The 27814-nt window shown below is 37.0% G+C and overlaps 1 protein-coding gene across 1 annotated transcript; it reads left to right on the top strand.

Moving 5' to 3' along the window:
* The first annotated feature begins 3938 nt into the window (after positions 1-3938).
* On the top strand, positions 3939-27575 carry LOC124644306 (synaptic vesicular amine transporter). Its single transcript, XM_047183603.1, has 13 exons — positions 3939-4068; positions 11437-11588; positions 18201-18356; positions 18796-18928; positions 19220-19278; positions 19570-19691; positions 20645-20789; positions 22169-22270; positions 23044-23178; positions 23828-23919; positions 24397-24580; positions 24988-25121; positions 25810-27575. Exons 2-13 carry the CDS (start codon positions 11456-11458, stop codon positions 25873-25875), a joined length of 1461 nt encoding a protein of 486 aa, XP_047039559.1. The 5' UTR covers positions 3939-4068; positions 11437-11455; the 3' UTR covers positions 25876-27575.
* Positions 27576-27814: the final 239 nt, after the last annotated feature.

Below are 27814 nucleotides of genomic sequence, written 5' to 3'. Positions count from 1 at the left end.
GTCATTTTTGTAATAATTTTGACGTTAAAAAGTGCTAATCATATTGGCCCACTTTAATAAATGATTTTGACTTTGACTTTGACTTTGATACTGTAGTTCCCCAACAGAGAGATAATTTTCAAATTGATTCAGTTTTGAAAAAAGAAGTTTCTTTAGTTTATGTTAGTAATAGTAGCTTTTATTGTGTCTTTTTGAAATAATTACTTCGATATTTCAGTATTTTTGTTCTTTACCCACTAGGCCACCACGACCTCTCGAGTATGTGGGTGTGGGTTCGATCCCAGGTCAGGCAAGTACCAATGCAACTTTTCTAAGTTTGTATGTACTTTCTAAGTATATCTTGGACACCAATGGCTGACAAAAAGGTGAAGGAAAACATCTTGAGGAAACCTGGACTATAGTCTGAAATCACCAACCCGCATTGAGCAAGCGTGGTGATTAATGCTCAATCCTTCTCCATGTGAGAGGAGGCCGCAGCCCAGCAGTGGGACGATAAAAAGGCTGTAACAGTAACGATTTTTGTTGTTTTGTTTGTTTGTTTCACCGGTCAATTTAAAGTCAAACGTGGGAGTGTAACAACTGTCAATTTGCCACGAAATAATGTAAAGCAGGATCTCCTTATTACCGAATTATCTAGTTATCACTAAACTAGACTTTGACTGCAATTTTGTCTTTATTTTTGGATATGGTTCAAATATTTTATTTCTAGTTATTTATAAATAATATTAATAGGTACGCAAATTGCAGGAGCAACTGCCCACCGTATTGTCTTTTCCTTCTCGTCGATAAGACCGCCCATTACGTCACCAATTAAAGATCTAAGATCAACAATTTTAAAATTGGTGTACCTAATAAAGTACATATATATTTATCTTTTCTATAATCATAACTGCTAATGTAAGTTTGTTAATTTGTTTTTACAAACAAACAAATAATTGGTACTGGTGAAGGAACTCATCATGACTTCCATAGACTGATCGCTCTAGCATTGTTTAAATATATGATCGTAGATTCGTATCATGCAGAAAAAGGAACATAACTTTTAAAAAGAACAATAATAAATAAATATATACTTATGTAGATATGTTACCTCGTAAACATTTAACTAGCCACCAAGTATTGGATTTAGTACCAATATTTATAGCCTGCCAGCTGTTCCCTGCGTCCCGAGGTAACTACCTCCCGCCCCCGATAAAAGTAGCCTATGTCCTTTCTTAGGCTCTAGTATCTATACCAATATGTAAACCAAACATTTAAATTGGTGAATAGAATTAAAGAGAGGGTGAATGCTGTATAAGGAAGTTCAGGAGTTGGCACTAGATAGGCGTTAATGGAAGGAGCTGCACCGACAAGAGCTGGGCTCTTAAATTGAAGAAGAGGAAGAATAGTTGTATCGTGGAAGCGTAACAGACAGACAGAGTTATTTTCGAGTTTATATTTTAAGTATAAGGATTCTGTTCAAATTGCATCTCTTGATCTGGATGTTTAATGATACCTTACCTTAGTTTAATCTGTAGCTATACAAAATCTCATCAAAATCAACCCATCAATTTAGGAGCTACACACGAAAATACATACCTACACATCCAATCATAACCCTTTCTGTCTTCTACACTTAATATCACAAAAAAAGACTTAACCAGTCCACTTGATTGCAATAAAAAGGGAACAAAAGTTCTAGAACAAAGGTTCTAAGATTTAAGTTAAAATGTAACTTAGTTGCAAAGCCACAGCGCTTGAAGCGACGCCATATTGGTTCTGCGTCACAGCGAGATAGACAAATTGTGTAGTGAGATTGAAAGCTGGGTGTGTGTTTGTTTGTGTGTGTGTGTGTGAGTTTAAAACTTTATTTACAAATAGTGAAAATAATAATGAATAAGTATGTCCTTTTTTGGGAAAGTATAAAAAAAATAAAAATACAATACCTTTGTTTGTGTAAAAAAGAAAATATTGTCATCATCATCGTCAGACTTTTTATCGTCCCAGTGCAGGGGCCCGATTCTCCTAATTTTACTTAAGCGACATACGATTCACGTTCGACTGAGATCCAATCCCGACTCAATTACGATTGAGGCGTATGTGGCATTCCGCAATTTTTTCTTTGAAATAGACGTTTTTATCCTTTTCTGTCATTTAATAGTGAATCATTTTGTCTGCAAATGATTTACGATTGCAATATGATTGTAAAGCAAACTACCGTATAGACCAAATGGCAGACCAATCGCAAACGAGTCGAATGTCTTTAGAATACGATTGGTCTTATATTAGTAGCAGAATGCCCGATATGGTTAAAACTGCTATTGCGATCATATTACGATTCGATTTCTATTCAATTTTGACATTATTAACTTAGGAGAATCGGGCCCCAGGGCTGTGGCTTCCTCTCACGGTTGTTTGGACCCTAGTCTTCTCCTTTTTCATGCCCTACTACACTTTCTATTTATCCATTTAAAACAGTGTCTGAGTTTTGGCGTGAAAGCGTGACAGAAATTAACTTTCGTATTCTACAACATTAAATAATAAAGTAATAAGTATAGTATATTGGGTAAACAGAAAACTCGGACTTTAAAATATTACAAAAAAAAAACTACTTCATACTGAATTCGATTATTTAATATTAGATTATTCGATACGCGCACAAACACGCAGGTCAAATTGAGAACCTCCTTTTTTAGAAGTCGGTTAAAAATGCAGTCTATAGTTGTATTTTTTACATACTTAATTTCAATAGAAAACTTAAGAAACACGATCGCCAAGAATATTCAAGCAAAAATTGGAAAAAACATTAATTTCCCCAAAAATTTTCCAAGCGAAGTCAGGCGGCAAAGCAAGTATTATAACATCAAAACGCGGGAGTCACGCCTGTAAGTGACGACAGAGATGGCGCTATACATATACAACGTGACAGACAAGGATGGAGCGAGAAATTAAGTACCACGCCTCGGGGTGTACGGATAAGTGGGTATGTGCACTTTTGGGAAGTCATTTGAATTAATTTAATATATTTTTAAACAGTAGTTTTGACGATATAAGTTTTCTGATACCTTTATCGCTTATCTATTGTATCCTACTGAACTACATTAAATATTATAAAGCTGAAATTTTTATTAGTTTTTACATATAAACGCGCTAATCTTAGAAAATATTGGACCAACTTGAAAAATTCTTTAAAAAGCTTTAGATATTTAGTTTTAGTTTGATTCGTTTTAGATAGCAAATTAATAGAGAAAGTCTTTTTATCCCGATGCGCAGAGTAAGTCCCCATAACGGAACCCATGTACACCGCATGAAGGCAGGAAGCTAGTCTTTCAAACAAAAAAATCTAAAAAAATAATCTAACTACAAACCACTAAAATCAGTTAAGTTTGTCAATACCCTGAATTTTTATGTAATATTGGACAAATTAATCTAAGGTAAAACATTTGTACTTATAATCTTAAAAATTGAAACATATTTACTAACTTAACAAAATAAATATCCCCAAAAGATAAGAAAACGCGCAATAAATCAAACCATTACAAAAAGACTCACTTACCCCATTATCTCTGACATCAAACGCGCGCATTTTCAGCGGAAACTTATCGAAAACCTGTAGCTTTTGTATTAATCGCGAATCAATATAAACCTTATTATTTAAGCCTTACATATGAAAATCCCTTGCACATTTCCGTTGTGTTGGAAAATTTTGCACTACAGACTAAATTGCATCTTATGTGGTAAGGAATAAGGTGTATTTTCTAATGTAGGGGTTAACACAAGCTGATAAGGTAGACCAATAGTGTTAGAGCTCTCACCCCTCCCGTGACGTCATATATTGACATATATAAAAGGGGTATACTTGTCTATAGAGTAGAGTTCAGGATATTCTGGTCTATGGTATCCAGGCTTCTATCCTAGAGGAGAGAATTTAGTCGCGCCGCGGACATCGCGCGGGGCGGACGTGTCTAATAGTTAGTAAATACATATTATTTTATATTTTTTTTCCCTTTATAATTGTTAAGTAAAATATATATTAATTTAGGCTCGCTTCAAACATGTTGGTTGGTGGTTTCAAGGCGTTTATTTAGAGTGAGTAATTTTCTTTCTTATTTTTTAGGAAAGTAGTATTTTTTATATATTTGATCTTTGATTTTTCATACGTTTGCAGTACAGTTTTTGCCTCAAAATTGTTATTTGTTAAGCTTTTAGAAATGTAGACATTTAATAATTTTGGTAAGAAGTAAAGATTTGGTGATTTAAGCTCCTGTAATTGACTAGTTTCTGTCTGCGGCGTCACTCGTGTACTTACTAATTAAAAATATATTATGTCGTTAACATCCTACTAATATTATAAATGCGAAAATTTGTTAAGATATATAATGTATGTACCTATAGGAGATTAGGTTGTAGACTGAAAACCGACCCCAACAGTTGACAAGGCTAGGCACATGATGATGATAATAATACAAGCGTGTATGTGGGTGGTGTTTATAACACTTTCACGCAAAAACAATTGAATGATTTGATATATGAGCTACGTTTTATCTTGGTCCGGGAAATATTTCTCAAAGGAACCTGGTGAAACCGCTGACGGAAGCTAATCTATGAATAATGTAATTTTCTATCAGTAACCTCTATTCAGAAGATCTTGCAAGTTTTTCCCTTTAATCGAAGTTTTTAGTCGGTCTGATACCGGCTGGATATCTGATCGTTGTAATGTGCGCTACCATTCATCTTCATACTGATTTATGAGTCCAAACAAACTGCTGACTTGAAGTTTTCAGTGTTATCGAGCTTTTATCTAAGTGATATTTTCTTGCTGAAATGTTCACAGATGATGTATTTTTTGTTGCCGTTATAACAACAAATACTGAAAACTAGAATTAAATAAATGTTTTGGGGGGCTCCCATACAACAAACGTGATTTTTTTGTCCGTTTTATAAAGAATGGTACGGAAACCTTCCTGCGCGAGTCCGACTCGCGCTTGGCCGGTTTTTTTATTAATTCAGTCTATCTGACTAATTTATAATATTGTTTTTTTTTTAAGCATTTGTCTAACTAATTTATTATATTTTCGCCCGCGTTGAGTTCGGTTATATCGCGTTTCCAAGAGAATTCTTCAAAAGTCCGGGATAAAAACTATTCTTTGCTCTTTCTCAAGGTCAACTCTATCTCTGTACCAAATTTTATTAAAATCAGTTCAGTGGTTTAGACGTGAAAGCGGAACAGACAGACAGAGTTACTTTCGTATTTATAATATTAGTAGGGACTAAGAATATAAATATAAAAAGCTCCACCATTTATTACTTACGTAAAAATTCTCCAATGACTAATTCCTTTGAACATTTCATTTCAAAGATAAGTAATAATAATTATCTTTTCCTTTAGAAATTGTGAAAAAAATGTCCAACCATTGAGCTCTCTTATAAATACAGGACAGACATAAAAATCTTTTTATGAAGGTCCTCTCATTCTTGCGGAACTCAGAAATTACATAAAGAATGACCTTTTCGTGAATTCATAATTTTATTTTAAAAGACGAATTTAAGTGAAATAATAATATTCATTTATTTTAGACAAAAGATCCATAAAAATAAAAGTAAAAGTACTTCATGTAATTATAAAAAACCGGCCAAGTGCGAGTCGGACTCGCGCACGGAGGGTTCCTAACCATTACTTATATAAAAAAAGGTTTATTGTATGTGAGCACCCCAAAATATGTATTTAATTCTAGTTTTCAGTATTTGTTGTTACAGCGGCAACAGACATCATCTGCGAAAATTTCAACTCTCTAACTACCACGGTTCATAAGATACAGCCTGGTGACAGACGGACGGACGGACGGACAGAGGAGCGAAAACAATAATAAACATAGCGAAAATAATCCCGTTTTATCCTTTGGGTACGGAACCCTAAAAAGAACAATTTCTCTCTTCTCTTCTGTCTATATACAAAAAATCATTCCACTTTTTGTTGCTATTTTACAACTGAAAAACGATCTCACCTGTCCAAACCAAATGTTTTGTTTGGAGTATTTAGTAAATACTAAAAAGCTTCAAAAAATTCCTACTCATCGCTGTAAACCGAGAGCGTGCCCAAAAGGCTGGTAGCATTGCTACGCTGGACGGTAATTATCCTGAGTACAAGGTAGTAGCCAGCCTTTTTGAAAGTTCTTTAAAAAAAGCGTGGACATTCGAACCCCACGACCCGAGGGTTTCAACCCCAAATATAGTTGCCGATAAGGCCTCTTTATTTCCGCCGCTTTAGGTTCTCCACCGAAATGACAAAAGATGAATGACGAAATGATAAGATATTGTAAATTCGTGGTGGTCTAGTAGTTTAAACACCAGCCTCTCAAGTATTTCAGGCAAGTACTGATGTTACTTTTCTAAGTTTGTATGTACTTTCTAAGTATACATATCTTGAACACCAATGATCGTGTTTCGGATGGCACGTTAAACTGTAGGTCCCGGCTGTCATGGAAAATCTTTGGCAGTCGTCACGGGTAGTCAGAAGCCAGGAAAACTGACAAACAGTCTTACTAAGGGGTATTGAGTTGCCCGGGTAATTGGGTTGAGGAGGTCAGATAAGCAATCGCTTCTTGTAAAACACTGGTACTCAGCTGCATCGGTTTAGACTGGAAGCCGACCCCAACATAGTTGGGGAAAGGCTCGCGAGATGAGGTAGCATTATATTAATAGTCAATCCATTAACAATTATATAGATGGGCTCAGCTGAACAATTATGTCAAGATCCATTACTCAGTAGCTAAGATTGAGTGCCAAAATTAATCATAATTATGCCTGAATTTCTTTGAGAAATAACTTTCATTTTATATTCTGTGGAGAAGTCTATCTTCTATTTTTGGTAATTTGAAAATAGGTACTAGCTGTTCCCCGCGTATTTATCCACGTTCAGGGAAAACAACTTTCTGCAACCGGTCAAAATAGTTCATGTTCTTTCTCAGCCTCAAGCTAGGGGATCCTTGTAGTAAATTCCATTGAAAATGATTCAGCGACAAGGAGGAATTTTTGAAGCTTTTTATGTAATATCTTTTACAAACTCTGTACCTACATATTTTTGTTGTAAATAAATGCTCAATGCAATACTTGGTTCAGTTAGTAGTTTAGAAGTGAAAGACAGACAACGCGCAACAAATGGCGCGAAAGCAGATTTATTTTCACATTATAATACATACTAGCTTTTGCCCGCGACTTCGTTCGCGTGGAATAGTGACTTCCGGCATTACACCTTTTTACTGTTTATTTACATTTTTCTGATGGATTTTCCGATGAATTAAAACAATAACATGAACCGAACACGTGTAATGACACCATTGCGCGATTAACGCCATCTATCTACGGAGCATAGGAACAGCTCGACATTTGACCAATAGATGGCACTGTATGTCCGTAATAAATTGTATTTTTTATTTTTATTTTTTGTAATAAAAACTATCCTATGTCCTTTCTCAAGTTTCAAACTATGTCTGTACCAAATTTCACACAAATCGGTTCAGTAGTTTAGGCGTGAAGAAAAGACAGACAGACAGACAGACAGAAAGACAGACAGACAGACAGAAAGACAGACAGACAGACAGAGTTACTTTCGCATTTATAATATTAGTTTGGATGTATAATTAATATGGATTTGTAGATTAATTGTACTCAGCTGCATCCGATTAGACTGACTTTTTTTCCCAACATAGTAAAAATACTGACTTTTTTTACTTTTTACAGTATTTTTACTTTTTCCCCAACTATGTTGAAAAAAAAAGGGAAAAAAGTCAGTATGTTGGGAAAGTTCGGATTATGATGAATTTATAAATTAACACACGTATTTTTCGTTATATTTCACAAGCACTATTTATTTATAGGACGATTGAAATCTCGATCACATTTTCAAATCATTTTTTCCCACCCAGTTTCAATAACGGAACGGAAATAAAAAAAAGATTGACAGAACTGTTTATCGAACACAAAAGATCGCTCCGATGGATTTCCCGAGAGATCAGACGTTTATCTTTGATAAAACAACCATTAAGAGATAAACTCCTATCAGAAAGTAGACTGACATTTCGTCATCTCCCGAGCCTTCTCCCAACTATGTTGGGGTCGGCTTCCAGTTTAACTGGATGCAGCTGAGTACCAGTGTTTTACAAGGTCAAATGTTTTTATTTCAAATTGGCCTTTGCAGGCTCCCATGAAACGTCACACTAGTTGCACGGTTCCAAAAAGTTGGTCTTATGGAGAAGAGCCGGCACGAAACTCCATAGACAGTTTTTTAGGGTTCCGTACCCAAAGGGTAAAACGGGATCCTATTGTTTTCGCTCCTCCGTCCGTCCGTCGTCCGTCCGTCCGTCTGTCACCAAGCTGTATCTTATGAACCGTAATACTTAGAGAGTTGAAATTTTCACAGATGATGTATTTCTGTTGCCGCTATAACAACAAATACTGAAAACTAGAATAAAATAAATATTTTGGGGGGCTCTCATACAATAAACGTGATTTTTTTCATAAATAATGGTACGGAACCCTTCGTGTGCGAGTCCGACTCACACTTGGCCGGTTTTTTTTAATTAATACATAACAATAGTATAAGGAGACAGCTACGCAGGACTTACTATAGTCTGATGGGACGGCAAACCGACACGACAGGAGAGAGATCATTCGCAGGACCGACATTAACGTGCTCTCCGATGCACGGGTGTATCAATCACCACCTTCCAAATTCCTGTGTGAAAGTTTCTCAAACCCACAAAGTGATTTCGGCCCAGGAATCGAACTTGAGATATCTTGCACAGAAGTCGAATTATTATTAATACAGTAGTGATTAAATATATTTACGACTATCAATAACTCAGCGTATTTCTTCTTGTCACATATATTATGAAGTAATACATCATAACGTTAGCTTCTACGTGCTGTAATAAAGATGAAAAGGGTCAGACATAGAGGTCTGAGTTGGATTAACCTAGCTCTGTAGTTACATAGCTTTGGTCTTTGGCTTAGGTCTTGTTTTACTAGATTTTGAGTAAATATTAAATGACCCGAGCCTGGAGGAAATGGATTCACTGAATTTATTCATATATAATGAATCCCTACTATTAATATTATGAATGCGAAAGTAACTCTGCCTGTCTGTTACGCTTTCACGTCTAAACCACTGAACTGACTTTAATAAAATTTGGTACAGAGATAGAGTTGACCTTGAGAAAGAACATAGGATAGTTTTTATCCCGGACTTTTGAAGAGTTCTCTTGGAAACGCGATATAACCGAACTATACGCGGGCGAAGCCGCGGGCGGAAGCTATTAATCAATAAATCTTGAAGTATGAATACTCATATTAATAAAGTGGAAACAAAGTTTTTTTGTACCCTGAACCGGATTAACCGGAAATCGGTTCACAGATTACTTAGTAGTTACTACGACTTCTATCCGCGTGACATTGATTTTACCTACTTTATCCAGGTACGAGAAGATGTTCCCCGGGAATGTTGTTGAATGATTGAATGAATGTTTTAAAACAATAGAAATAATCTGTTAATAACTTTTAAAACTTCAGTATGTTATCATCCTCCGAGCCTTTTTTCCCAACTATGTTGGGGTCGGCTTCCAGTCTAACCGGATTCAGCTGAGTACCAGTGCTTTACAAAAGCGACTTAAAACTTCAGTATGTACTGACATTTATTAACTATGGCCATTTATACCTTAATTTATTTTGAAATTCTCTTTTTAAAAGTCATGTTGTAACTCTGACCGCATTATTGCAATGTTTTCAACAGCAAAATATGCTTTGAAGACCTCGTTTGAGCAAAATATTTGTACGAAACTGAAACATAGACACGTTTTCCTGTTATTTTGTTAGTTTTTTATAACGCTGAACTTTTTATTTTTTTCGTATTGTCTTAACTACAGGTCGTCATTCTCCTGCCCTTATCCCAATTTAATTAGTGGTCGGCGCCACATGTTTTCTCCTTCCATACACTTCTATCTGCCGTCATCTCACAAGTGACATTCTTTCCAGCCATATTTTACATATTTTTTTGGTCGTCCCCATGTCGTCCCATTCCATTTAATTGAGAGTGTGTTAAAAAAAGTAGCTAAGCTTGTTAAGGTGTTCTTTAAATCTAACAGACAGACATGTGTTGCTGGGGAGTTTGTTGCGCCACTTCTTCTTCCCAGCAATAACACACAGGAAGTGGTAGGTGGGCGTTTCGAAAGCTGTCTTTTGTAAAGTCGAAAAGTTCAATTCGTAGCTAAGTTTGAATAAAAGATTTTGAGTTTGAGTTAATCCTACTCTTTCAAAGTAGTGTATTTTTTATTTTTGTAGGCTTCATATCATAATGAAAGCCCGCTTATCAGCTGAATAAATACTTGTGCCATTTTTAAACCATCTATATATTAAATAACTTTCCTTTCATATAAAACAAATCTTTTTATAAAAATCTTAAAATAACACTCAAAAAGAACATTAGGTAACTTAATTAATTCAGCTTGAATTAAACAAAAATAAAAGGTAAGACCGGAAGCTCCGCCATATTGGTGGAAACTGCTCGTTACCGCCGTCGCGTGGCTTCCGGCGGCCATCTTGATACGTCACCGCCGCCATTGTGAGACGCCATTTGTAAATTGTTAATTGGCGGGAAGATTCTGTAAAATCTGAGGATTTCGAGTTTCTGTTTAAATAAAAGCAGTTTTGAAATGAATGCTTTATTTTTGATCATAATGGGTTGATATTAATAATTTTCTTTATTTTTTCTCTCTATATGTTTAACCGAACCCCGCTATATGTTTTTGGAAATGCTTTCTAATATCGTCCGGCGGATAAGAGAATAAAATGGTTATCACTCCGCAAGAACCTTAACTAAAAAAAACATTATTAGGTATTTCAGTATTATTCATATCAGCTGTACCTTCAAGGCTTATTTTGGAACCCATCTGACGAACTTCCAAATGATAAGGAAACTCGGTCTTATAAAAAAGGATTGCGGATAATCTAAAAACGACTATTTGCTTTAGTTATTGTTTTACGTCAGAGGCTGCCAGGTTTTTTCGTGTTAGATGACTAAACCTGCAGCTCATTCAATAAAAGTAATCAAGTCACCTACTCGTGTCTTTTTTAGGGTTCCGTACCCAAAGGGTAAAACGGGACCCTATTGTTTTCGCTCCTCTGTCCGTCCGTCCGTCTGTCACCAGGCTGTATTTCATGAACCGTGATAATTAGAGTTGACAAATTAATTAGAGTTCACAAATGATGTATTTCTGTTGCCGCTATAACAACAAATGAAACAAAAACTGAAAACTAGAATACAATAAATATTTTGGGGGGCTACAAACGTAATTTTTTTGCTCATTTTCTAAATAATGGTACGGAACCCTTCGACTCGCACTTGGCCGGTTTTTCTAGAAAGAGAAGCAATATTCTACCATTACTAACCCAACCTTTTCACAGGACCAAAAACACCATCAAAATGGGCGTGGCATCAGACGGCTTTGCGAGCGGGTGGCGCGCGAAGATCGCCGCTCTGAGGGAATCCAGGAAGCTGGTGCTGGTCATCGTCGCCATCGCGTTGCTGCTAGATAATATGCTGCTTACTACTGTTGGTGAGTACTTGGACACTACACCCTGGTTTTTCGGAAGGTGTTTTTGTTTCTACAGCTTAGTTAGAGTATACTGCAGACTAAACAGTAGATCTATCGACAGTTAAACCGATGGTTGCAAAATTATTTATTTTAGTACTTATATCGTGAATCCAATCAAAGTTTTTCAGTTACGGTTTTCAGTCTTCTTAGATAGTCTTGAGTTCAATCAATTTCTCTAGTCGGTTTGATACAAGCTGAATACCTGATCGTTGTAATGTGCCCAATGTGTGTTAAGAGCCCCCTGACCGATCATACTACCGGCTGACATAAAAATTTCAATGTGCTCTATTTGAGTAGGCAGTTAACTAAAGACAAACCACATTGATGGGACTTACTGCACAGTGCACACATACTTAAATAAGTAAATCTAATTAAAATAAATATTCAATTGATTAAAAAAATATACCTATTGTATTCAGTAGCGGCTTTAGGGTAGGGCGCGATTGGGCGACGGCCCAGGGCGCCGGATCGCCCCCAACTAATCCTTGATCAGAATTTTACTTCTATTTTTGTTTTAAATTTCATCAAAGATCGCAGCTTACAAGAACTGTATCCAAATGTATGTAGGTATAGCATCAGGGCTGTCTTAACCTATGGTGCAGAGTGTGCGAATAACCCGGGCGCCGCGGGCTCAGGGGCGCCGAAGCGAATTTGTGTTTAATTCAGCGCTAAATTTGAGAAATTCTACTTTTATGTCCCAAAACTCAAAAATTTTCTCGCTCGCTTCGCTCGCGGTTTCTTTACACGGCAATTTTTAATCACATATAAGAAGCTACTTTTAACGCCCCAATACTCAAAAAAATTCGCGCTCCCTTCACTCGCGGCTTTATTACTTCACAGTCGCCTTTTGTTATATATGTTTAGGACTTTTAGTGATCCAAAACTCAAAAAATTTTCGGGCTTGCTTCGCTTCACAGTTGTTTTTATTTTTCAAAATTTATTTAGTCTACCCTAGCAAAAAGGTAGCGTCGTTTTTAAGTAATTTTATTAATAAGAAAGTAACTTCTAGTTTCCATATGAACTTTCTTATTTGCGGTACTACTTAAGTCCCAAAATTTTAATACATAGGCGCCAACACCAACAAAGTGTTATGTAGGTTTGGGCAATTATAATTTTTGTTTTGAGTTCTAAAATATAACAAAAAATTTCGCGCTCGCGCAATCAGAAGCTTTTTTCCCGTGTTTTTGCATTCACCAACTGGCAATAACTTATGTACGATTGGGCTACATTTTACGTAATTTTTGCTTTGACTTGCTAACTATAAAAAAAAAATTCGCGCTCGCTTCGCTCGCGCAATCGGTGAATACATGTATCTCTGTTTTTCGTATAGGTTTGAATTGCAGTTGGGGGGCGCCGTAGAAATCTCGCCCAGGGCGCTGATAGAGTTAAAACTGGTAGAGTTAGATTGTATTTAATAACTTCCCTATCCCATGAGTCATATGTGATACACACTGAGGGCCTTACTACAAAAACTTTAAACCCTGTTTTACGCTTGTCTAATAAAATTTTGGCTGCAAAATGAACCATATGTCAACGTCATAATTTGACATTTTTTTAGACAAGTCTTAAACTGACGTTAAAAAGTTTTTGTGGTAAGACGGTGAGGGCCTTACTACAAAAACTTTAAACCCTGTTTTACACTTGTCTAATAAAATTTTGGCTGCAAAATGAACCATATGTCAACGTCATAATTTGACATTTTTTTAGACAAGGCATAAACTGACGTTTAAAAGTTTTTGTGGTAAGACGGTGATTGTTTAACTATTGTGTCTGTATCGTGGACAGTGAAGTGGTTAAGATAGATTTTTGACGTATTTTATTTTCAAACTGAGTTTTTAATAAAAAATCCTATGAAGCTAGTTTCTTTTTAAATGGCTACTCAACTTTTTAAATTTTTTACCTATTATGTATCTTTTTGGTGAGATATCAATATTCTACCACACAAAACTAAAACATTTCTCCCATTACTTAATAATTCTTACCTCCCCATTATTTCACTGTTTCCCCGTGAATTCGTTACGTTCCTTCAACAGAGAGAAGGCCATTACACGGGCTAATGAATTGCAGATGAAGCAGCACTCAGCTGATTGTCCGCCATATTGGATCCTACGATAGATAGGAAACGGTTCAATGGTAGAATGGTAGAAAGTAGTGGTTTGAATTAGGAATAGAATGTGCGCTGTTTTTTGTTTTGGATATGGAATAGAGAAAAGGATGGAATGGTCCCTTCTAATTATTGTAAACTAACTTCTGCCAACGGTTTTGCAAGCTTTTCGAGGGAACTACTTGCCGATCCCGGATAAAATAATAAAGCTGTGTCTGTTCTTTCTCAGTAAGTATTTAGGTAGATAGCTGTGTTTCATATTTTTTTAAACGCTACAGCAGTTTTGACGTATAGGTGACCATTTAATTTAATTTTTTAGAGCTTTCTAAAAATTATTACTCATATTCTTTTCAATACTTTCATTTGATTTGAAACTGATTTCTTCATCTTCGTCATTCGGCTTCCCACAAAGGTTTTTTTTAATCAAATTAAATTCTGTCTTATCATTCAAAACTATAACATTTAACCAAAACCTCCCTTACAATTTAACTATAACAGTTAAACAATGGTTAAATCAAATGGTAAGATTTCAAACACACGAGTCTGAGAGAGTCGGTACGGAAGCTGAGGCAATTTCCCCGTCGGCGAGATCAAAGTGAAATTCACTTAGCCGCCTCATCAAAAGAGCCGACGCGTAGGGCTGTGATTTTGTTGTGGTATGTCGATAAATGAATATGGGGAAGTTTAATTTTTCTATGTGGGTTTTTTTTATGTTTTATACACATAAAAATACCTATATAAACATTTTCATTATATTTCATGCGATAATATATTTGTCAATTTTTTTAATCCATATTGTACCTATAAAATATTTTTTGTAGGTCAATCCATTTATTTACATATCAGTCAATACTTAATAATAAATGCGAAATCAACTCGTTGAGTCGCTCTGTCAGTTTGTCTCTTAACGCTAAAACTACTGAACAAATCTATTTGTTTGGTACAAAAACAGCTTAGCTTGGAGCCTGAAAAATTACATGGCTACTTTTATCCATGTAAGAGAAAACCACTTTCTCGCAGCGCGGAAGGAACTGCTGGTTTCAGTGAAAAATGAAATATAATAACACTAAAGAACAAATTCGTATTGACACTAACACATCCATCACTAAAAAAATCTATCGACAACAATTCTATTGACAGTGCCCCCTCCCTAGCGCAGAGGAGGTCCTCGTAGTCGCATTTCAAATCATATTTGAGCGAGTTTTCACCCTTTTGCCACGGGCAGAGTTTAACTCTATTTACTAGTAGTTAATTGCCTTTCCAGTTTCGGTGGAAATATAATGAAACATTTAGGTTTTGCTCGATTTTATTCTGGTTATTTATAGTCTTGTATAATAAGTAATTTAAAGCGAAATGAAGCATATTGAGTATATTAAATTCATTAAAAAATAGGTAGAAATATATATTCTTTACAGTCTGTTTCCCCAGGGGTTACACGAGCTGTTGCGAAGAAACCACTTCCCGTACTAGGATAAATGTAGCGTAGGTATATCTTTCTCAGGCTCTAGAGTATCTGTATGCCAAATGGCAGTTAAAGTGATTCAGTAGTTTGGGCGTGAAAAACTGTCATATAGAGTTAGGTAGTCTAGTTTAAAAATATGATTGAAATATACCTCGGCAACTCCATAACAAAGATTGATTGACAGATTTTCTGACTACCTACACGTAACAACTGACAAAAATGTTTGACCAATTTAACGTGCCTTCCGAAACACGGAGGAACTCATCACGACATAGACGTCATCATATATCCGTCATAGACGTCATCGCGGTAGCACCGGCTGTCGCTAAAAACCAGCTGGGACTCTGTCTCGTTTCGGGTCGCAGCATTATGCTGAGCGTGGGCCGTATTGCGCGCTTTAAGACGCATATTTTCCCCTTCTATCATTATTTCTGTATAATGTGCCTAATTTTAAGTGTGTGTATGCGTCTATTGTTGCGCAATAAAAATTATTTTCTTTCTTTTCTTTTCTTACATAGATAGTCACCCATCCACAGAGCGACCTCATCGAGCATTACTTAACTTTATGAACGATCGTCCCGTGCGGCTGTTACTAAGCCGAGCGCTACGAGTTACGAGCTCCTTAAAAAACGCACAGATTAACAGAATTCTCAATATTTTCGGATAGCAAATTTTAATATAGGATTAAAATATAATAATTATAGAAGTACGAGTAATTATAAAACTCATTAAATATGTGAAAGCACTTGAACACGAACTGTTAACCCCGAAAGTGGTTTGGCATGGAGAACAAAATGACTAGCGGAGATGTCATAACGGAAAATCTCCTAAGAAAGTAGCGCGACAACATGCGGGTGTTCAGGGGACGAGGAACGTTACTGTCTTCGCCCTTATACACCTTTTTTTTAACGACGTCAAAAATCATCAAATGACCCCTCTCGCTGTGGGTTAGCAGCGGTGGGGGAGTGTCAGACTCTTGCTGACTAAAAACCGTCGTGTTCCTTCGTAGGCCTTTTATGTGCCAGGGCCGCGGTATCTCTTTCGAACAACCTACGAAAAATTGTTGTACCAAAAAACACCTCGTTAGTTTACAAATAACTAATCGTTTTGTTCATGCCCTCCGTAGGTATTTGGCCTAGAAGAAGGCGTGACCTACTTGCATTATGGCATCTCCGCTGATTTCCTTACTCCATGAGTTCGGCAAACTTCGGCAACGCTCGGCTATTTCCGACGAGAGCCGAAACGCGTCATATTCGGAATTAACTGTCGTTTCCAACGAGCTCTTGACGAAGTGAAGAGCTTTTCAAATTTGGAAGCTCGATCGAACGGTATTACGTTCCGATTTAACCTAGGAATCTATGCGTTCGTTTGGAAAATGTGATGTCATCGAATTTGAGGATATTTTTAAAGCGTGACCCAAAAAAAGGGTGTTATGAGACCACTATATGATTCTATCTTATTTTTTGAATTTGGAAAGATAAAGTAGCCAACTTTGGATAAAAATAGATTCCTGATCTGTACAAACAAATGCTGAAGGAATGAAATGGAATTACAAAGTCATTTCATGTGAATAGGCATGATGACAGTAATCAAAAATCATTCAAATAATATATTTATTAAATTAAACTTGAAGCTTGGAATATAAAACGCGCATTGTTTTCTTTATTAATAATGTGATTAATATGTATTTTTATAAAATAAAATTACGAAATAAGGCAATCCGCCATGATATCTTGAACACCAATCAGAGCTCGTGACGTAATTTCTCAAAACAACTCGCGCGAAAGCGCGCGAACGTGACATTTCGTTATTGTGATCTTCCACTGCGATCTTTGTTTTTAATTAATTATAGTTCGGCCATTCAGAGAATGCGTTCCTGACACGTCGCGATTGAACTGACGACGTAACTTTGCAATGGCGTTGCAGTTACGATAAAAATATTTTTGCTGGTTGTTTACCGTTTTAACAATTGAGGAGCATTAAAACAACATTATTATATCAATAATCAATGAATGTAGTTACGTCGTCAGTTCAATCGCGACGTGTCAGGAACGCATTCTCTGAATGGCCGAACTATAATTGTTTATAACACGAGTTATGGAGCCCGGATTTATCAAGGCAAACAGCGCTAATTTGCCTAGAATTGATATCATAATGCTGGGAAAGTTTTTGGCATCAAATAAAGATTTTTGTTCAGCTGAATTTAGAAATGTTAAAACTTCCATGTAAGTATACTAGTTTAATTTAAAAAAACTTTAATGTAAGTGTATTAGTTTAATTAAAAAAACTTCTATGTTAGAATCTAGAGAACTATGTAATAACTTACATCAAAGTGATCTTCACAAAAATAAAGTTGTACCCTGGGCAATATTGCTTTTGAATCTCGCCTTGCAAGTTTAAGCGACTTGTTTCGTATTTTTTTATTGTGAGGAACGTACACAAATAACTTATCAGGAGTTGTTGTGGATGTGTTCTTACACTGGGGGACCCCACAACACCCATGCACTTTCGAATTCATATTTAATAACACAAAAAACTTAATTATTGCACGAGCGTTGTTTACTTGCGTCTTGTAATTTCAGTCGTGACGTCACAAGTGACGACATGACACTGACAAGCGTTTTCGCGCCGGATTCAAAGTGGACAGAGAAAAATGCAATTATTTGATAAAAAAACTTCGCATTTTCTTAAAATTAATAATTTTTCATATAAAATAGACGTATACCTACATCATACAAAGGAATTTAAAAATTTGTCATCATGCCTATTATACACATAGGGCTCGAGAAGGAACATGGTTAGGTATTTAGTGCGTAATGGCCTTCAGTAAACGTTCTTACAATAGAAATGATTCTCATTGACTCTCAAAAGGAGCCATCATTTGACGATTTCCGAACTACCAAAAAAGAAGTAGATAATAGATTTCACCGTTTTTTATGATCCCGTTTTTTCCTCAATCCCCAATTTTCCGATATAACGGGTACTAAATTATTATAATCTTTCGTAGTACCAATAATCCCGGAGTTTCTCTACGACATCCGTCACCCGGACGCGCCGCTCTCCATGTCCTTGGAAGACATCACGCTGCCACCACCGTCACCCACGCCCTACTGCCCCTGTCTGCAGCAGAACACCAGTCTAGTGCAGAATGAGACGCAACATTGTGAGTATACATCAAAATACTACAACGTTGCTTAACTTCGAGTTCTATGTTAAAAGTATTTCAGAAAACATACCTAAATATCTGGGGCAAACATACAAAAGCTATGCTATATATTGTTATCATAAAGGTACTTTTTGAAAGCCAGCTGTTGATTGCAACTGTTGCTTACATGAGAACATTTTGGATCGAAGCGGCAGCAGCATGTGGTCGCCCAGTCGCCCTTAGCTATCGACCAATTTCATGCCTGTAGTCGCTGCAAGTGCGGTCGGCAGTTGCAGTCGGTGACTAGCTTTCAAAACGCTTCTTAAGGCATTTGCTGTTTAAGTATAGAGTTGATAATTGAAGAATGCTCAATGATTTATGGCGACTTGTATTTCGCAATTTAATTGATCGCCTAAGCTGCCCGTTACAGGCCCATTAACCACTTCTCTATTTGCAGTGAACCTGACGGTGCAGCGCGAGGAGAGACATCAGGAGTTGATCCACGAGACAGTGGCAGTCGGCGTCATGTTCGCCAGCAAGGCGCTCGTGCAACTCCTCGCTAACCCCTTCGTAGGACCCCTCACACACAAGTAAGTATGACAACCTGGTAAGACTACCAGGGGGTATTAGGTTGCCCGGGTAACTGGGTTAATGAAGTCAAATAGGCAGTCCCTCCTTGTAAAACACTGATACTCAGTTGAATTCGGTTAGAGTGGAAGCCGACGCCAACATAGTTGGGAAAATGCTGGGCAAATGAGTCTTTGTGCCAGTGGCTTCCAGTCTAACGAGATGTAGAGTATCACATCTATGCCTCAAAATCATTTAGGAAAATAACTTCACTAACCACTTATGTATTCTATAACCCACTGTTTTCTTTTCAGGATCGGTTACAGCGTCCCAATGTTCACCGGCTTCATTCTGATGTTCCTGTCTACTCTGAGTAAGTATATTAAATAAAGCACATAATGTCTTCCTTCAAACTATCCATTAAATTGAGCTTGAAAAGCTCATTGCTAACTTTGACTACAAAAAACTTTTCAAGAAAATTACCAAGTGCACTGTATCCCGCGTCCAATTCCTAGATCGGGCTATTTCGCTTTGTCTTAGTTAAACTTTCACGAAGCAGCCAAATGCCGTCAGAAGGATTTGAGACAACTCCGACACTAGGGCTTGCACTATTATACCTGCAGCTTACTCGATAAAAAGATATAAGAAAGTTCCTTTCTTCCAGTCTTCGCGTTCGGGCGGTCGTACTCGGTGCTGTTCATAGCTCGTGCTCTGCAGGGCATCGGGTCGTCCTGCTCCTCCGTGTCAGGCATGGGCATGCTGGCTGAGAGATACCCTGATGATAAGGTGAGTCTGGTCCCGAATACAATGTCCCTCCAGACAGTTTCCGAAGGAGATCAACCATGACTGGAGACTTACTACTAAGAGATTAGCCATCTGAGTAAGACATATTTACAGTGCACGAAAGGAGATCAGCCAACTACCCAAGATATTATATACCGCCGAGCGCATAAGCTTTTGCGCGGACACAGAGTGATTTGTAATCTAACATTTATTATAGTCAAAAGGGATAGGACTTATTGTTTGGAATTGGATTATGAATTCGTACGGGATTCCAACAGAATGCGGTACTGTGACGCACACAAATGTATCTTCTGGTGTATTCGCTCTAGCAACAGGAACACATTGCGCGCGAACATTTGTAAAATGTCCGCGAAACTACAACCTCTTTCAAAATACGCTAGCTGTGGTCTCGCGCCGAAACGCATACAATTTCACCAGGGAATGTGGAGACAAACGTAACGAAACGAAACGTAGTGTAGGACGTCCTCAGGCACGGTGGAGTGATGACTTGCGCAAGACGGCTGGCAGGAGCTGGATGCGAGCAGCCGAAAATCGATCCCAGTGGCGTGCACTTGGAGAGGCCTATGTCCAGCAGTGGACTGCTATAGGCTGATGATGATGGTGATGATGATGCGGAGACAAAATTTATTTATTTTAACCATTTATGTACACAGTATAGACACACGAAAGAAGTAGAAGTGACATAAAAAAGTACAAAGGTGCTGCTTATTTGTCTAATGAAATCTCTTGCAGCAGACCCGTAGTAGGAGAGATTATGGTTGAAATCCCTATTTTAACCACCATTGGTCTTACTACAAAACCTTCAACATGTGTCGAACACTTGTCTAAAAAAAGTGTGGCTGCAAAATGGACCTTATTTCAACGTCATAATCTGTAATTTTTTTAGACAAGTGTTAAACTGACGTTTTTGTGGTACAACGGCATATGTTTTTCAGGAACGTGGTAACGCCATGGGTATAGCTCTCGGCGGTTTGGCTCTAGGAGTGCTCATCGGGCCGCCCTTCGGAGGACTCATGTACGAGTTTGTTGGCAAGACTGCTCCCTTCCTGATGCTGTCAGCCCTGGCTCTTGGAGATGGATGTGAGTATTATTATATGTCGTTTCTTAAGCACCTGTCTATATGAAATAAAATCCTTTGACTTTGCCTTTTGCTATACTAATTCTCCTGCGGTTTTATCCAAATCCGAGTTTCTCCGTGGCTCGGAAAACACGTTAAATTGATGGATGGACCGACTGTCATTTGAACATCTTTGATAGTCGTTACGGGTAGGCAGAAGCCAGAAATTAAACCAGTCTTATCAAGGGATATTGGATAGCCTGGGTAACCTGGGTTAAGAAGTCAAATAGGTTATTGGCGAAATCGGGTAAGTTGGTTCAGGTCAGAGAGACAGTCGCTCCTTGTGGCACACTGGTACTCAGCTGCATCCGGTTAGACTGGAAGTCGACCCCAACATAGTTGAGAAAAGGCTCGGCAGATGATGATGAGTTTTAGCGTAAAAGTGTGACAGACAGTAATTTTAGATACGCTAACAGTGGTGTAAAATAATAATAATGGCGTCCACGGCCGATTTCGGCCACGGCGGCTGTTCTCATTTAAGGAGATCAGCCAACTGCGCAGGACATATTATAGTGCACGAGCATTTGCGCAGACACAGGTGCACTCCCTATTCCTTCACTCTCATAGCGCGATGGGACGGCAATCCGACACGACCGGAAAGAGATCAGGCGCAGGACCGACATTTACGTGCTCTCCAATGCACAGGTGTATCAATCACCAACTTCCAGACTACGGGCTGCTTTGTGAAAGTTTTAAGAAAACCCATAAAGCGATTTCGGCCCGACCCGGAAATCGAACCCGAGACCTCGAGCACAGCAGCCGCGCTTGCAACCACTAGACCAACGAGGCAGTGTAGAATACATCTAGCTTGTAAACAATACTTTTATTTCCAAGTTCAGTAACAGAACTCGACATTAATCTCGGTCATTATCAACAATAAGCGCAACAATATATTTCCTCCTCCAGTGGGCGGCTAATGTGTGGATTGTCAGCAATGTGATACGAATTATAAGTTAATAAGTAAATTGTCTCGTAAGTGGCAAGTTTGTTGCGACTGACGATGATTTAGTACGTTGAGAAGTTTGTTGAGGTTATTTTTTGGATAGGTGACCGGGTGTCGCAAGTTATACCTAATCATTCAAACTGGCAATCCTTATTTTCATTTTGTAAATGGTAAAGTTACTCTATCTGACTGTCACGCCAAAACTAATGAACCGAAGGACATAGGCTACTGTTTACCCGGTTACGGAAACTGGTTCTTCCGGGACGCGGGTGAAACCGGGGGTAACAGCCAGTTATAAGTATGTCTAAGGATGTATAAGAAATGAACAGAACATTTTATAATATAATGTACTAAAGCACATTGTCCTTAAAAATAAAATAAAACGTGTTTTATCCCCAGTGCTTCAGCTGATGATCCTACAGCCAGGAGTGGTGCGTCAGGAGTCTGACCCGCCTTCTCTGAAGGCTCTCGTCTGCGATCCTTACATTCTTATTGCTGCAGGTCAGTATTGGGCTAAAAAATGTCAAAATGGACGAGTCCTATTACTACATATATTTGAGCGCACGTAACTATAGATAAACAATTTTGGTATGACTTAAGGCTCGAGCAGACCGGATGCGTATGCGTAACCACGTCGTAGTCACGCGCGTAGTTACGGCGTAACAATGAGTTGTAATGTATGGAAATGTATGAGACAGGCCACACCGCTTGCGTAACGTAGACGTGCGCGTCGTTAATTATATAAAACAACATTATTATATCAATAATCAATGAATGTTATTACGTCGTCAGTTCAATCGCGACGTGTCAGGAACGCATTCTCTGAATGGCCGAACTATAAAAACTCACTTTAAAAACAAAATGCGTCTTAAAATCAGTATAAAATACCTATGGCAATGGCAATAACATTATGCATTTGAATCTTTTATTACTTTCGGAACCTTTAGAACTGTTTAGCCTGCACACACTGCAGCCTAAACAGTCGGTCGACAGAAACCCGATTCTTGTCAAAGTTTTCAGTCCGTCTGATACAGGCTAAATACCAGACCTTTACAATGTACGATCTACCTTTCATATTCACACTGATTTATGTACCCAAACAAACTATTGGCCTACTCAAAGTTTGCCGTGTGACTCTTAGTAAAGTGCCTACCTCAAATTGTGTTTTTGAAAGCCATTTTTAATATTATCGATTATATCTAATAAAGTTTTTGTTACTTGCACAATTTTGAATATATGTAGCTTACTAAAATAATGATTTTCGTTAATCACAGGAGCCATAACATTCGCGAACGTGGGCATCGCGATGCTGGAGCCGAGCCTGCCGATCTGGATGGCGGACACCATGGAGGCGCGACGCTGGCAGCAGGGAGTCGCATTCCTACCCGCCAGCATCTGCTACTTGATTGGTGAGAAATTAATTATTATAGGCTTCCCGCGTACGCCAGACTTTGTAGTGCAAATAGTCCGGCCGATTTTTGTAGGAATTTCTGATCAGCTATTAGATCGGACCGGGCATCCTCAAAATAAAGAATTCAATTCTTGTCTTCTTCTCTTTCAAAGAACCAAAATCAAACCAATTTGGTTTAATTTTAGTTCTTTTAGTGTTTAGGGCCCATTTATCGAGGAAGGCTGTAGGCTTTTAAAAGGGTATAATCGCGTGGTCCCCAGTCTATGTCTTACGACTTTGCAGGCGTTCGGAAGAATTTAAAAAAAATCGAAAATCGGTCCAGGCATCTTCGAGTAATCGGTGAACATAAGATCCCGATGAATTGAGAACCTCCTCCTTTTTGGGAAGTCAGTTAAAAATCTCTGACTTTTGCCTGCGGTTCCACATGCGTGCCATGGAAACTTCGCTCACCTGGATAAAGAAAATCGCATACAGCGCTCCTCAATAAGTGGGTTTTTACGACACTGACACATTTTTTCTAATCGCGTCAGTAGTGCTTGAGTGTGGCGCGTTTAAAAAAACTTTGCCTTTTAGTATAGATCTGGCCTGGACACATGATTACCAATTGTACAGTAGGTACATATAATCATGTTTTTATTTACTTTCAGGTACAAATCTATTCGGACCACTGGGGCACAAGATGGGTCGTTGGCTAGCAGCTTGCTCAGGACTGATCATCATTGGCTTATGTCTTATTCTGGTAAGTCCTTGTCATCTACCTAGCCTGCTGAGTGCCAGTGTCTTACAAGGAGTGACTACCTATCTGACCTCCTCAACCCGGGAAATGAAATGAAATGAAATGAAATGAAATGAAATCGTTTATTTTGCAAGTTGGACATTACATCACTTTTACACGTCATTTTAAGAACGCTGGGGTCGGGCAACCTAATAGCCCTTGGTAAGACTGGTTGCCAGACATACAGGCTTCTCACTACCTGTACCGTAACTATAGCCAAAGATGTTCAAATAACAGCCAGGTCCCACGATTTTTTGTAAAACTACATATATTTTGACTCAAATATTTATTGTCAGTTTTACCGGCTACTGATAAAGTCTCTGATATCCTATCAGGAACTTTTGCTTTTATGGGTACCAATATCTGGCAGATAGCATTAACTACCAGATAACTAACCGACACTATCAGCAACCTAGCCTTACTTACTTCTTTTCTCTACAGATACCAATGGCGCGAAAACTTGAACACCTGATCATTCCCAACGCTGGTCTCGGCTTTGCCATCGGCATGGTGGATTCTTCAATGATGCCTGAACTGGGCTTCCTGGTGGACATCCGACATGCCGCTGTGTACGGCTCAGTGTACGCTATAGGAGACACTGCCTTCTGCTTGGGATATGCTGTTGGTATGTTATGGGCTCCTGGTACTTTTATTTTAGAAACTTACATGTTTATGGCACCGTAGCTCCCAAACGGATGAACCGATTTGGATGTGACTTTTTTTGGTAGAAAGCTGGCTTTTCAGCGGTGGTTCTTAGATATGTTTCATCAAAATCGGGTGAGCTGTTTTGCAGATATTTTCGGTTTTGTTAACTTTTGACGGGAATCTTAGTCACGAGATATCAGATAGGTACATAGGTAAGTCATGAGTTTGACGACGCGTTCTAAAACCCGTTTAAATTCCTAGTTTTAAATAGCAAACTATTTAAAATTGTTTAAAACATTCAAGTTACCTATGTATTACCCACTTAGACAAGAGTTCTCGTGTGTTATATCAAACTACATTATTAAAAAAAATGTCTTCCTTCCTCAGGTCCTGCCCTATCTGGCGCCCTGATGAACAGCATCGGCTTCGAGTGGATGCTGGTCATCATAGCAGTGCTGAACTTCGGCTACGCTCCCTGTCTGCTCTTCCTCAGGTCACCACCGGCGAGGGATGAGAAACAGGTGAGAATAACGGTCTATTAGACGAGGGATAAAAGGGGGACCTTTCAAAAGAGTCCATTTGAAGGCTACTCGGTAAAAGAAATTGTGAATTAGGTACACTTTTTTGTACAACTGCCATAGTTCTGCCTTTTTTTATAAAACGGCTTATACCGTCTTAGAAAGGTTTGAGGACACGAAAACGGTGTGTGGGTGAAGTTACAATCGATACCGATCCATATTGAAAGTCATAATTTACCTAAGTATATGAAGGTGATGTCAAAATTCAATATGCAATCGCAAAACCATGGATAGATTGGTTACCCACAGTAAGTAGGTGACGAGATGTTTGAATCACGAAATTGGCTATTGTCTGTTAAAAAACTTTTCCGCTCGACTTTGGTCTGAAATTGTATAACACATAATGTAGTGTGTATTTTATTTTATAAATAGACTAGCGACCCGCTCCGGCTTCGCACGGGGTAACATTATTTCCCCACTATTTAATGTATTTTATTATACCTACATATAAACCTTCCTCTTTAATCACTCTATCTATTGAAAAAAACCGCATCAAAATCCGAATTTTGAAGATATAAGCGTACAAAGGGACATAGGGACAGAAAAAGCGACTTTGTTTTATACTACGTAGTGATACAGATTGAGAAACCAAAATTAACTCATAAATAATCATTCTAAATTATATTTTCAGAGCCTAATAATAAGCGACAAGTCCTCAGTACGCTACGTGAGCTACCAAAACGAAGAAGAAGAATAAAGACTCCATTTTGATCCCGCCATCTTGAAATTTTAAACGCGGGAGATTTTTTAAAAGGGGTTTGCTATCAGATATAATATAAATAAGGTAATATATGTATACTGTAGATAATTGCCCATAAATAAAATGTATATTAAATCATATCTAAAAATACATATTTTACTAAATAATATTTTATGTCTATCTTATACAATTTGTAACTAAATCTTCTCTGTATCCTTCCGACCAATTTTTGCTCTGTGACCTGTAAAAACGTGTATATTTTATGTAGATCTGTATATTAATGGCTTGTAGTTATATACATATAAATTATATAAATAATATATTTAACATTTATACTACTCTTTATGCCTGCCAAAATTATGGCACAAATATCTATAAATTGTGTAGGTATTTACTTAGTTATTTTTGAGATAAAACACTTGAAATCTTTGTAGCAAAATACGCAACAACTTTAAGCAATGTTAAAAGTAATAATCAGTCAGAATAATACTTGAAAAAATATCTAAATAAAACCCTATTTTTAGTTGGTGTTACATGATATCGAAACAAAAACTTTCTTTTGAAAACTGTAAAATATCATATTAATATGCCATTTAGATCAGGGTGTATATTTTAGCTACGAAAATGTATATCTTTTCAACGTATTTACTAAAATGTGTCTTTACTCTTCAATGCGTATAATATCGCTATAATACTGATTCTACAATATGTATATGTATTTTAAAAGAACCTAATTGCAACTTATACTTAAAAAAATGATTACCAAATGTCAAAACATAGTTGGAATTGTTTTTAGTATGTTGTCTATTCAATAATGTATACATTTGATATTTGGCCTATGAAATGTATAATATATACCTAACTATATACCTAATATATATACTATATACATTCCTTATATTATGTATATTTCTTAAACTATTACTAAAGATTTAATTTGCAAAGGTGACTTTGACAATATTTTTCATTGTAAATTTTTTATTATTAATATATGTATACCTACAATAATTAGGACAATAATATACGAGTTTTGCGCAAATATATTTATACATTTATTTGATATAAATATAATATATTAGACTAGATTTATTAAATGTTGCCCAAAGACATTAAATTATTTCTAAGTTGCCAAAAAATAATATTACTCATCTTTTTATTGGATTAATGGACCAAAAAATGTAGATTTTTCTTTCATAATTCAAATATATGAGCTTAAAATATATAATAATGTTGTAAATACGCAATAATAATTTAAATGACAATATGTATCACAATAATATACGCATAAATATTATTACACATATAGTTGTAAGATATATCGCATAGAGATTTTTGCAATTACCAGTTATTACGTATTAAAAAAATAAAATGGCGTCTTTGCGTCGGGATTGGTTTAAAAATTGTGCTAATAAGTATGTATATCTTTTTCATCCATTTTCAAATAATGGCTGTTTCCAATAATCTATCTTCTGTTGTTTAGATTACCTACTAGAGATAGGAATTTGATATTAAGTCAAATTTTCAAATTGTTTGTTACTGTTTGATAAGCACCTATACACAAAATAAATGGCTGGTTATTCCATGAATCTCATAAATGTATATAATATTTTTTTGTAGATAGTAATTGTAATTAATTGCTTAAATTTTATGGAATTTACCAAAACGAAAATATTAATAATTATAGTGAATATATTTATAAGATTTTTTGAGTATGCAGAATGTTTTAATAACTTTACCTATGTGATAAATTCAAATGTGAATGATTGTAATTGTAAATATAGTTAGATATATCATAATATATTAATCACTAAATACATACTTATCATGAAATCTTAGTAAAATTTCTTGATATATCAAAAATAGTAGTGTCATGGTGTAGTTACCTATACTCCATTAATTTCCATTTGCTTAGGCACTTAACTAAAGGTAAACAATC

This window comes from Helicoverpa zea, chromosome 29 (assembly GCF_022581195.2).
Source record: "Helicoverpa zea isolate HzStark_Cry1AcR chromosome 29, ilHelZeax1.1, whole genome shotgun sequence".
NCBI lineage: Eukaryota > Metazoa > Arthropoda > Insecta > Lepidoptera > Noctuidae > Helicoverpa > Helicoverpa zea.
The sequence above is the reverse complement of the archived record's forward strand: the minus strand, read 5'-3'. Positions and strand labels throughout refer to the sequence as shown.